At 34.1% G+C, this 13,139-nt stretch overlaps 1 protein-coding gene across 4 annotated transcripts in view; it reads left to right on the forward strand.

Annotated features, from left to right (window-relative positions):
• Eif5b (eukaryotic translation initiation factor 5B) overlaps window positions 1-13,139 on the forward strand; it is a 57,217-nt gene that overhangs the window by 7,704 nt on the left and 36,374 nt on the right. For all 4 annotated transcript variants that reach the window (XM_076833676.1, XM_076833677.1, XM_076833678.1 and 1 more), the window contains exons 2-6: window positions 7,456-7,581; window positions 7,682-7,766; window positions 8,423-9,098; window positions 10,643-10,860; window positions 11,238-11,388. In XM_076833676.1, coding sequence (XP_076689791.1) covers window positions 7,456-7,581; window positions 7,682-7,766; window positions 8,423-9,098; window positions 10,643-10,860; window positions 11,238-11,388 — 1,256 coding nt within the window. The remainder of the gene's footprint in view (window positions 1-7,455; window positions 7,582-7,681; window positions 7,767-8,422; window positions 9,099-10,642; window positions 10,861-11,237; window positions 11,389-13,139) is intronic.

Below are 13,139 nucleotides of genomic sequence, written 5' to 3' on the forward strand. Positions count from 1 at the left end.
TAGAGGGCCGGTGTGAGATCGGGAATAAAGAATTGCTGTTTGAATCTACAAAGCTGTGAGTGGCTCGTGATTTGTGCCCAGCCAGACTGCGGCAGTACTTCTGCTGGAGCTGTCTGCTGGAGCCTGTATTTGACCTTTTCCTGTGGCCTGGACAGTAGGTTGGCAGCGAGCATCCCAAGAGACAGTAGAGCTGCTGGTTTAAAGCATAGGCCCAGAAACTGGAACATCATTCCTGAACTATTATCTATTGATCAAGCAATCAGAGTCCCCACATTAAAGGGGAGTAGACAGAGACCCTCAAGTCTCAATGTCATAGACATTTGAGTCAGGTTTTAAAATCTCTATAGCTGAGGGGCTGGAGTTGTGGCTCAGTGGTCAAGCACTTGCCTGGCATGTGTGAGGCCCTGCGTTTGATCCTGTTGTACTGTTGTGAGAGTACCACATATAAATAATAAAATAAAAGATCATTTACAACTAAAAAATATTAAAAATAAATAAAATCTCTACAGCTGGTTAAGAGGCACTAGAGAAGCTGGTAAGAGTCTTAGAGCTGGGTGTGGTAGCGCATAATAATTGATGACTTATCATCATTTAGTGCACTTAGCATTAGTTCTTTTTACCACTGTATAGTATTCTATTGTGCAGATATATAGTAATTTGTTTATAAATTATCTGGTAGGTAAATATTTGAGTTGTTTCCATCTTTACTGATATGGAAGATATAAATGATGATTTATATTTGACCTTCATAATTTTAATATTAACTGTTTTTAGTAATCCTAGCAGTTTGGGATCTAAGGCACGAGGATTTAGAGTTCAAAGCTAGCCTCAGCAATTGAGGGGCTAAGCAACTCAGTGAGACCCTGTCTATAAATAAAATACAAAATAAGGTTAGGGATTTGGCTCAGTGGTCAAGTGTCCCTGAGTTTAATGACTGGTACCCACCCCCCACCGCCAAAAAAAAAAAAGAGAGAGAGAGAGAGAGAGAGAGTCTTAGAAATTTAGGGGTTTTGAATTGTGTAATAATTTGGAAAGGAGTTGAATTTTTTATGTTTCAAGACTAAATTCACATTCATTAGATGGTTTTTCAATAGAAAATGCCCATCATTTAATGAAATTTTCTATTTGGAATTCCATATATCTTTAAAAGACTTTATGCTATATTGTTCTCAAAATTATTGCTGTTATTGTTTTACTTTTTTGGTGTTGGGGATTGAACCCAGGGACCTCAAACACTGTTTAGAAAAAAGTGTTGTTCTAGTGATCTGTGCCCCATCCCATTCTTTTTTTTTTTTATTTTTTACATATGATTTTTATTTATTTAATTTTTCCAAAAGCCAAACACCAAAGTTGAATATATGCCTGCACATAATTAATGGATATCATGTCTTTAAAAAGTTTCCTTTGTAGTTACATTATTTTAACACATGGTATACTAAATTACCAGAAAAGAGTAAAGGTTTATTATTTCCATAACTTACGTTAGACCTAAAGAATTTTAATCTTAACTGTTTTTAGTAAACTCTTAAAATACTTTCTGTATTTGTTTCTTAACCATTTTTATAGTACTACTGGAAATTCAAATGAAACAATTTTTGAGGTATGATTGTCAAAGTTCATAAACTTCTAAGTGTGCAGTGAGTTAAAACATGTACAGTGTGTATCTTTTACACTAATCATGATCAATAGACTATTTCCATTATCCCAAGTGTTCTCTCATGACTCTCTGTAAGTGATCCTTTCTATACAGCAGGGCTTTTAGCCAGTAGTTACTATAGTTTTGGGACTTTCTGTTTGTTTTTTGCTAAGTTTGCCTTTTCTAGAAATTCATATACGTAGATGATAGAGTATGTAGTCTTTGGCTTAGTATGATGCCATTCAGATTCACCTGCTTTAATGCAGGTAGCATTAGTTCTTTTATCATTGTGTAGTATTCCATTGTGCAGATATATAGTAGTTTGTTTATAAATTATGTGGTAGATGAATATTTTGGTTGTTTCCATCTTTTTTGTGGTTATGAATATAGTGAACATTTGAGTACAAGTCTGTGTGTGGACACATTTTTCTCTTAGGTAAATGCCTAGGAGTGGGATTGCTGGGTCATATGATAAATGTATGTTTAACTTTAAGAAGTGGTATCTTCCAAAGTGGCTGTACCTTTTTGCATTCCTTCTGGGGATGTGCAAGAGTTTCACTTGTTCCACATTCTATCTGAGCCCTGGGTATTATCAGTCTTTAATTTTAGTCATTCTTGTGTCTGCATATGACATCTCATTGTGGCTTTAATTTATATTTTCTTATTAGTTGCACTGATCATCTTATTATTACATGTTTATTTGCCATTCTTGCATCTCATAAGTATGTGTTATTTTTTGATATAGGTTTCTAGGAGTTCTTTATATATTAAAAACAAATTCATCATAACATACATGTGTTGTACATGTTTTCTTTGGTCTGCAGCATGCCTTTTCATTTTGTTAGCAGTGTCTTTTTTTAAAAAATCATCTTTTATTTGGGGATCATTGGGAGTTGCATGCAATTTTAATAATGGTTTCCCCCAATGGTAACATCTTGCAAAATTGGACTAGAGTATCATAACCTAGACTTCAACATTAATGAAATCCACTGGTTACCTTCAGATTTGCTTGGTTTTATTTATGGTGTGTGTGTGTGTGTGTGTGTGTATTATATACATTATCATCACATGTGTAGAACTGTATTGCCATAGTCAACATGCAGAACATCACAGCAAGGATCTGTTATGTTGTTCATTGGTTACCACACTCATCTCCCTGCTGCATATCCTTCCCCTGCCTGTCCTTAACCCATGGTAACCACATATTTGTCCTACATTTCTAAAGTTTTGTACTTTCAAAAGTGTCATATAAATGGAATTCTGTATGTGTGTAACCTTTTGGGATTTTCCAGTGCAGCCTAATTCTCTTGATTTCCAGTCAAATTCTTGCATATATCCATAGTTTATACTTCCATTTTATTGCTGAATAATATTCCACAGAATGGGAATGAACCACAGCTTATTCAGCCATTTGCCTTTTGTGGGACACCTGGGTTGTATTCTGTGTTTTTGACTGTTGTATATTAAACTGCCACAAAAGTTTTTCTACTAGTATCTCTGTAAACATAAATTTTTGTTACTTAGGGATAAATGTGAAAGACTGCAGTTGCTGGATTGTATGTTTAGTACATTTTTAGTTTTATAAACAGTGGATGGATTATACCAGAGTGGCAATTCCTTTTTACATTTCTAGCAGTATTATATGAGTAATCCAGTTCCTCTACATCCTTACCAGCATTGATTATTACCTCTGTTTGGAAGGGTGGTATCTGATTGTGCAGTATTATTCCACTGTGGTTTTGATTTGCATTTCCCAAATGGCAAATGATGTTTTTTGTTTGGCATCTATATATCCTCTTCAGTGGAATGCCTTTTCTTGCCTTTTGTCCATTTTCTGTTAGGTTGTTTGAATTGTTATTGTCGAGTTTTGAAAGTTTTAAAAATACATTCTAGATGTTAGTCCTTTTTCAGAGAGGTGGTCTTTAAATATTTCTCCTACTTTGAAGCTTGTTTTTTCCATTCCCTTTGTATGAGCTTTCCAACAGCAACGGTTTTTAATTGTGATAGGGATCTTTTTTTTTAATTGGGCTTTTAATTTCAAGTCTTAACTCTTGCCTGTTTCTAGATCCTAAACATTTTGCATCTTTCCTAAAAGTTTTATGTTTTTATGCTTTTCACTTAAATTTTCACTCTGGTGTGAGAAATGAGATTGAGGTTTCTTTGTTTTGTTTTGTTTTTTTAATTGTAGGAGAGGTGCAGTTTGTACCAGCATGCTCTTTGGAATGGTTATTCTTTTTACATTTAACTTCTTTTGTATTTTGTACCCATAAAATATCAGTTGGGGGACTGGGGTTGTGGCTCAGTAGTAGAGTGCTTGTCTTGCATATGTGAGGCCCTGGGTTTGATCATCAGGACCACAGAAAGATAAATTTAAAAAAGGTATTGTGTCCATCTACAACTTAAAAAAAAAAAAAAAAAGCCAAACAGTTGGCCATACTTTTCTGGGGCTAATTTTGGTTTCTCTTTTCTGTAGATTTGTATCTATCCCTGTACCAGTACCACAGTTTGCTATTATAGTTATATATATAGCCTTGAAATCTGGTAAAGTAATTTCTCTCATTCATCCTCTGCCACTGCCAAATTGTTATTAGCTATTTTGGTTCTTTTGCCTTTCTGTATAAATTTTAGAGTAATCTTGTATTTGTTACATCCTAAATATCTTGCTGGAGTTTTTATTGGGATTGTTATTAAACCTGTATGTCATGGGGGAGGATTGTTATCTTTTCATTTGTTTTTATCTTCTTAGGTTTCTTACGACAGTATTTTGTAAGTTTCAACATATACGTCCTGTACATATTTTGTTAAACTTGAATACTTTATTTTCTTAGGATTGAATATAAATGATGGGTTTCCCCCCCTTCACTTTTTAAAAAGTACTCATTTTTAGAATTACAGAAAAGTTGTGGCAATAGTACTGAGTCCCGTATACCTCATATCCACTTTCTTTCTCTATTAACATCTTAGCTTGGTATACTTGTTACAACTAAGGAAAATTATATATTAACTGAAATGAATATTTTGTATAGATTTCTTTATTTTTTAACTTACTGTCCTGTATCTGTTCAAGGATTCCCTTATAGGGTATCAGTTACATTTAGAGTAGTCATTTCTCAGACTCAACTTGTGTGTGATAGTTTCTCAGATTTCAACCTGTTATTGATATTGATGTTGGTTATTTGGTTGAAGTGTGCTGTTTGTCAGGTTTCTACACTGTAAGATTTCTCTTTCCATTTTGTACTCTTTGGTAGGAAGTCATGGTGCATAGTTCAGAATTTAGGATTGTACCTCTTTAAGGTTGGAGTTCTGCATAATTTATTTAGCCTCCACACAGATTGTCTCTTTCTAATTTATTCAGCCATTTATCAATGTGAACTTTTGGATATTATTTTGTAATTGTAGATACTATTTTTGACTACAATTTAATACTACATTATTTAATTTGTTGCTCTAGTTAATTAACTAACAAATTAATTAATCAATTGCTTCCTTTGTCTTGGAAGCTCTTTCAGTTGGTTTATATATCCCTTTGTCATATTCTCAACATCGTGTGTATGTGTGTACACAAGTATTTGGGTGCATGACTTTTCTTGGTTTTGTTTAATTACTTTCTGACACTACAAGATATTTCAGTCTTGTCTGTATCCTGTAATCAGCTACTTTTGCATTCTTACCAGCAGTTGGTATTGTCAGTTTTTTGGATTTTAACCATTCCAATAGGTAAGAAATGCTGGTTTCTTGATTTAATTTGCACTTCCCTAATGACAGATGATATGGAACTTTTTTTATTCACTTTTTTCTTCTGTCATATGTATATCATTTTTGCAAGGTAATTATTCAGATCTTTTACTCATATTTTAATTGGGTTCTTCTTGTTGAGTTTTAAGAATTCTTTTGTATATTTTGGATATAATTCTTAGTATGTACAAGTCTTAGTACATAAGCATAGTATTTTGCATTTGTTTCTCCCAGTCTGTGGTTAGTCTTTTCATTTTCTTACAAGTATCCTTCTCAGAGCAGACATTTTTTAATTTTAATGAGTTTTAAGTTATCCTTTTTATCTTTCATGATTTTTGCTTTTTGTGTTTTATTTAAAACCTCATTGCCAAATGCAAGATCAACAGACAAATTTTGTGGAGTTTTTCTTGTTCATGGTGCTGGTGGTTTTTGGCACATGGACAACCAGTACAAGCACCATATGGCAAAAGGGCTATTTTTTCCTATTTAATTTTCTCCTTTGTCACAGATCAGATAGCATTGGTGTGGGTCTTGTTTTTGGGCTTTTCATACCATTGGCCCATGTATGTTCTTTCTCACCACTGTGTCTTGGTAATACAATAAAGCTATTACCACTGTGTCTTGGTAATAGCTTTATTGTACGTCTTAGTATTGGGTAATGAGTTTTCCAACTTTGTTCTTCAGTTGACTAAGTCTTTTGCTTTGTCATGTAACCATAGAAAGTTGGTGCTCACTGAAAGAATATTTCAGAAGCTATTTCAGAAGCTATTAGAGTACATCATATTATATTTGCTTAGTTTTGTAACTGAAAATTTGAGCAAATAATTCAGAAATTAGATTATTTCCCATTTTCTAGAGAAGGGAGTATAATCAGAATTGGGCTTGAGTTCCTGATGTGTTGCTTTGGTTATTTGGTTGAAGTGTGCTGTTTGTCAGGTTTGAAATCTGGTAAAGTAATTTCTCTCATTTCATCCTCTTCCACCCCCAAATTGTTATTAGCTATTTTGGTTCCTCAACATTTAGGAACTTATCTTTATCAGAATAAAGCATCTTCGTGCAAGACATTCATCTGTTTCATGAGTTCTTTGGTTTCTTATTGTGTCATTCTTTAAAATTTTTCTACCTTTTCTGCTTGACTATCTCAGACTGACTTCCTTGATTTTCTTTAGGTTTTAACTGGAATGTAGTTTGGATACCCCAAGTAATATTAGTAGATGAGGATATTAAGGAATGGAGCCAGAAATGAAACCAGGATTGTGAAAGGTTCAGAAGGTATTTGGATCTGGATTTTGGATTTTATTTTGTGAATCATTGCTAATTCAGTGTAGATTTAAAAGTGTAGTCATTTTCCTCAAGGCATTAAATTTTTGAGTATTTCTGTTGGTAAATGAGACAATAGACTAGATGATATTTGAAGTTTCTTCTAGCTCTGTAGTTTCTGCTATCCTAAATAAAAATGTACAAAGTCCAGGTATTTAGATGTTGATGATAGTCAAGATAGTACCTACGGTATCCTTAAAGTTTTCTGTTTTATAAATTTCTCCATTTAGACAAACAAAACTTTAATATCTGTGGAAGTTTTTTTATTATTATTATTACTTAGATTTTTATTTATTTATTTATTTTTGTGGTAGTGGGGATTGACTTATTTATTTTTTTGTGGTAGTGGGGATTGAACCCAAGGTATACTCTACCACTGTGCTATACCCCCAGCCCTTTTTTATTTTGACACAGGGTCTTGCTAAGTTGCCAAGTCTGGTCTCAAACTTGTAATACTCCTACCTTAACCTCCTGAGTCCCTGGGATTACAACTGTGCACTACTATGCCTGATTACTTAGATTTTTATTTTTGAGCTCTTATAACTCTTTCTGAGTTCCATATAACCCAGCCACTTTATTGAAGTGGATGCAAGGAGGCTGATAAGTACTCTTGATACTTGTGTTGTCATGAAAAGAACTTGTTGAGTATTTTCTCATTTTGCTGCCAGTGCATGAAAGAAGTTCAAATAATAAAAATTTTTGTGTGACTGTGATAGATTATTTGCTCTTGAGTAATATTTAGGTCTTCTTTGTTTTCATTTAAGTGCCAAGGATGACATTGATCTTGATGCCTTGGCTGCAGAAATAGAAGGAGCTGGTGCTGCCAAGGAGCAGGAACCTCAAAAGTCAAAGGGGAAAAAGAAAAAAGAGAAAAAGAAGCAGGACTTTGAGTAAGTATATTTGAATACATTTGATTTTTGTTGGTTTTGGTACTGGATTCACTTAATAAACTATTCAAATGCTTCAAAATGTGTTGTATTCTTTTTCTAGTGAAGATGATATTCTGAAGGAACTGGAAGAATTGTCTTTGGAAGCTCAAGGCATCAAAGCTGACAGAGAAACTGCTGCTGTGAAGGTGAAACATTATTTTACCCATTTGTGTTTCATGTTCCATTAGTTCTTCCAGTGCTGTTTTTAAGAGCTGCATTTGGAAATGTATAAATGTAGATATATTAGTTTATAAAATCTGATGCAAAGGGAGAAAACAAATTTTAGGAAAGAGTAATGTACTTTAAAACCTTTCACAGATACAAAAATGTGTTACTTGTGAATCTAAAGGTATTTGTTGAATGTTGCCTACTAATAAAATTGGTACGTTTTTGAACATAGGATGTCATCTTCCATCTCCACCTTTAATTTTCTATATTTTCTTTTTTATCCTTTGAATTTATTTAAGCCTCAAAGTAATGGGAAACCTATACTTTTAAGTTTTTCCCTAAGGTTTTCTATGCCATTTAATAAATGTAGGCTGGTGATTAGTGCTTGTCTCAGAGCACCTAGATTTTAAAATGTGTGTATAGTGAGGTATCTCAGGACTAGTCAAGCCTCTGGTACTTTGTTACGCTTTTTTGTTGTTTTGTTGAAAACAAACAATAAGAAACTTTATTTTGAAATTATTTTGAGAGATTTTTAAGAAATGTGTACTTAGTGAAGCATATGACTGAGGGGTCTCAGTTACTTTTAAAAAATGAAAATGATTATGTTAATGTTTCTAACAATGGGAATTTTTAGCCAACAGAAAACAATGAAGAAGAATCTGCCTCAAAACAAGATAAAAAGAAGAAAGGACAGAAGGGCAAAAAACACAGTTTTGATGATAATGATAGTGAAGAATCAGAGGATAAAGATTCAAAATCAAAAAGGACTGCAAAACCAAAAGTGGAAATGAACTCTGGGAGTGATGATGATGATGACTGTAATAAACTTTCTAAAAAAGCTAAAGGGAAAGCTCAAAAATCAAATAAAAAATGGAATGGGTCAGAGGAGGATGAGGATAACAGTAAAAAAACTAAAGCACGTTCCAGAGTAAATTCTTCTGGTGAAAGTGGCGATGAATCAGATGAATTTTTGCAGTCTAGAAAAGGACAGAAAAAAAATCAAAAAAATAAGCCAGGTCCTAATATAGAGAGCGGGAATGAAGATGATGACTCCTCCTTCAAGATTAAGACAGTGGCCCAAAAGAAAGCCGAGAAGAAAGAGCGAGAGAGAAAAAAACGAGATGAAGAAAAAGCAAAACTGAGGAAGCTGAAAGAAAAAGAAGAGTTAGAAACAGGTAAAAAGGATCAGAGTAAACAAAGAGAATTTCAAAAGAAATCTGAAGAGGACACTGGAAAATCCAAAGTGTCTCTTGACACTGGAGCTACCCCCACCTCTGAGGAGAAAGGAGAGACTCCCATAGCTGCTGAAGGTTGGTAATATGGGCAGTAGGGGAAAGCACAAAAATGTTTTGTTTGTACCCAGCCCTAATTTGTGATCACTGTGCCCTAGAGTTATTTTGTTATTTGTCCTTGGTTATAAAGGAACTTTTTAAATAATAAGAAGCCTTTCAAAAATTACATCTAAGAAGCAAGCTTCTACTACACTAAAAATTCTAGCTACTTAGAGGCTGAGGCAAGAGGATTGCTTGTACTTTGGAATTCAAGGCCAGCCTGGGCAAAGTAGCATATATTTAAGGGAGACAGGTTGGGCTGCAAGTCTAGCTCAGTAATAGAACACTTGCCTAGAGTGCAGAGATCATGGGTTCAAACCCCAGCACGTGAAAAAACAAACAAACAAACAAAAAACCCTAACAACTTTTTGCTTGATTTTCATTGTTATGCATTTACATATATAGCATAAAATGTCTTTCAAATGGTTTATTTTCCCAGATGGGTGGTTTTATAGAATTTCGTTGTAAGAACTATTTTTTGCTGTTAATAGACTATTTAAATTGCTAAAGAAAACTTTATTCTGAAAACTCAATGTCAGATATCTTTAAATCCTTTCCTGTCTGTAAAAGCAGTATGGTCTGTGAAATAGAAAAGTAAAATTAAAATACTAAAATTAGTTAACATCATGTAAACAGTAACGAGGCACATTTTAATACTAGAACCTGTTAAGAAAAACATTCTACTCAATTTCCTTCACTTACCTAGAGGAAAAAATAGCTAAAGATCAAATGATTTACACAGAAGCACTTTATTCTTAAAATTTAGAATAGTTTTTCTTTAGATTTCAAAACATGCAGTGAAAAAATTTTTAACCACTGAAGTTTTTATTTCTTGATTTTTTTTTTGAGGAAAAACACCTTGAAAATAGCTTCAGACTTTTTAAACTCATTAGGTTTTTTGGAGTATAATTATGTATATTTTTGTATTTCATTCTTTTAATAGTCCCTTAAAGTAGACATAATTATCATCATCCCCATCTTGTAAAAGTGAAACTAGCTAAAGAACTTAAATGGTATTTAGTTCATTCTATTCTTTAGAACTTCAGACAAGCATCTTACATGTGCCAGCCACTTGGCCCAGGTACCATGGTGTAAGAGAAACCTGAGTTACAATATTGCCCTCCTGCTGTTGCCACCAGAATCCTGTCTTCTTATATTTACTAGGATAGCTCAGACCAACACCAGCATTGTAGGCACATCAGCAAACCAACTGCAGGTTATATTGAGCTGTTCTAAATATTCAGGTGCTCAGGACACACACACACACACACACACGCATACTTATTTATTTTGTGGTGCTGGGAATAGAATCCAGGGCCTTGTGCATGTGAGACAAGCGCTCTACCAACTGAGCTATGTATCTCCAGCCCCCTCAGGATGCTTTGATCACACACATCTAGCCCATTATTGTCTTGGCCCATTATTGTCTTTGAACTCTAGCTAGGATTTGTTCATTATCTCTATGGGAAAGAACATGTTTTTTTTTTTTTTTAATAATATTTTATCTTTGTTCTTTTTGGTAGATGACAATGAAGGAGACAAAAAGAAAAAAGATAAAAAGAAAAAGAAGGCGGAAAAGGAAGAAAAAGAGAAGGAGAAGAAAAAAGGACCTAGCAAAGCAACTGTAAAAGCTATGCAAGAAGCTCTGGCTAAACTTAAAGAAGAAGAAGAAAGACAAAAGAGGGAAGAGGAGGAACGCATAAAACGACTGGAAGAATTAGAAGCAAAGCGTAAAGAAGAGGTATATTTTTCATGAAGTTTGCAACATCAATGTTATGTTTTACTTAAAATCTCTCTATGCAATATCTCCAGTTTCTAAGATTGCTATTTGTATAGCCATTTAGTTATACTATTGTTTTGTTATAGATAATGTTATGAAAAGAAAAAAAAAATCCTACCTTTGATTTCCTCATGTAGAGACAAAGGTTGCTAATGTATTATTGACAGTAAGCTCCTGTGATGTTAATTGATAGTAGTGTATGTACCAACATTTTCATTCAGAATCTCCCAGTAGTACTTGGCATTTATCTAAAGAACTTTGTTTATTGAGTTATTTACTTTAAAGTGTACAGTTCTTTTAGCTAATACAATTTTTATCTGATATGTATTCTTTCACAGGAGCGATTGGAACAAGAAAAAAGAGAAAGGAAAAAACAAAAAGAAAAAGAAAGAAAAGAACGTTTAAAAAAAGAAGGGAAGCTTTTAACTAAATCCCAGAGAGAAGCCAGAGCCAGAGCCGAAGCTACCCTTAAACTTCTACAAGCTCAGGGTAAGTTGTATACTTAATCAGCTGAATAGTTGGCAGCTTCTCTCATGCAGTTATGTCCTTACAACGTTAAGGAGAACAGAATTGAATCAGAAGGAAAATTCCTGTGAAATGTTGTGAAAAAGTTAAAACATGAGGAATACATGATGTATTTTCATTCCTTAGGAAGATGGCTTCTTTATTCATTTTAAATGTCTATTTTTTAATTATAGGTGGACACAATATCTTTATTTTTATAATTATGTGGTGCTGTGGATAGAACCCAGTGCCTCACGCATGCTAGGCCAGTGCTGCACCTCTCAGCTACCACCTGAGCCTAAGATGGCTTCTTTATTAGGTCAAAAATTTATGTGTAAATGATGGCATTTCTAACCCTCCCAAACAAAAATAGAGATATAATAAAATGAGTACCTGACAATAAGTTTCAGTAATTATCAATATTTTCCATTGTTGCGTTATACCCTTCTGCCTCCTTTTTTGTCCTGGAATACTTAAAAGGGAATCCCAGATAGGTTTTTTCCCCCCCTCCCTCCTTTTTTCCCTTAACTCATAGATATTTTATTTTCTGTATCTAACAGACGATGGATACATTTTATCATAAATAGAGTATATGTTGTGACATTTAGCAAAACAATTTTTTTATATCTGATTTTTCTCTCCATATTTTAATATTTTCCACTTATCTTTTACAAATAGTTCACACCTGGATCCAGATAAGATCTACAGATTACATTTGATTGATATATTTGTCTCACTAACATCACCTCCATTCTACCCTCTAATTTCAGTTTGCCATTTATTTGTGGATAATACTAGATAATTCTTTAGAATTTCTCATATTCTGGACTTGTCTAATTGTGTCTGATGTTGGCAAATATACTTCTCTGTCTCTTGTAATTTCTTAAATCCAGTGACTTGGTTGCTTCCTACTGATGCCGTGTATTTCTCTTGCCTCATGTTAAGGGGACACGTAATCTGGCTGTCTCTCTTACAGTGACGTCAAGATTGATTAGTGCTTTGAGGCATTGACTCTTTTTTTTTTTCCTCTGGTACTGGGGATTGAACCTAGGCCCACTATCATTGAGCTCCCTCCCAGTCCTTTTTTATTATTTTGAGACAGGATCTTGCTAAATTAAGGAGGCTGGACTCAAATTTATAATCCTCCTGCCTCAGCCTCTGAAGTAATTAGAATTACAGGTGTGTGCCACTGTGCCCAGCCCTCATTGACTTTTTTTTTTGGTACTGGGGACTGAACTTAGGGACACTCGACACTGAGCCATGTCCCCAGCCCAGTTTTGTATTTTTATTTAGAGAGAGGGTCTCACTGAGTTGCTTAGCGCCTCACTTTGCTGAGGCTGGCTTTGAACTTGCAATCTCCCTGTCTCAGCCTCCCGAGGTGCTGGGATTACAGGTGTGTGCAACATCGCCTGGCCTTCATTGAGTTTTTAACCTAAGACTTTTATTGCCTAATTGGTGATTTTATGTCCTGTATTCCTTAGGAATTATTGACTGGTAATCTAATTTTGTCATTTCTTCTGCATCGAATTAGCTAGACTCTAAAGAAAAACTTCCTGAAATACTGTTCATACATGAAATCCAGAATAAGTGCTTAATTCTTTACTTCTTTTTATTAGTTTTCAAAATAAAAAGTTGGTGTCCTGGCAGCCTCCATAGGTGGCCCATGAGATTAATTTTGTGTTTTGGTTGTATGGGTACCAGGTTAATGGAATTTCATATAATTGATGTGTTTTCAT

Source organism: Callospermophilus lateralis, chromosome 14 (genome assembly GCF_048772815.1).
Source record: "Callospermophilus lateralis isolate mCalLat2 chromosome 14, mCalLat2.hap1, whole genome shotgun sequence".
NCBI lineage: Eukaryota > Metazoa > Chordata > Mammalia > Rodentia > Sciuridae > Callospermophilus > Callospermophilus lateralis.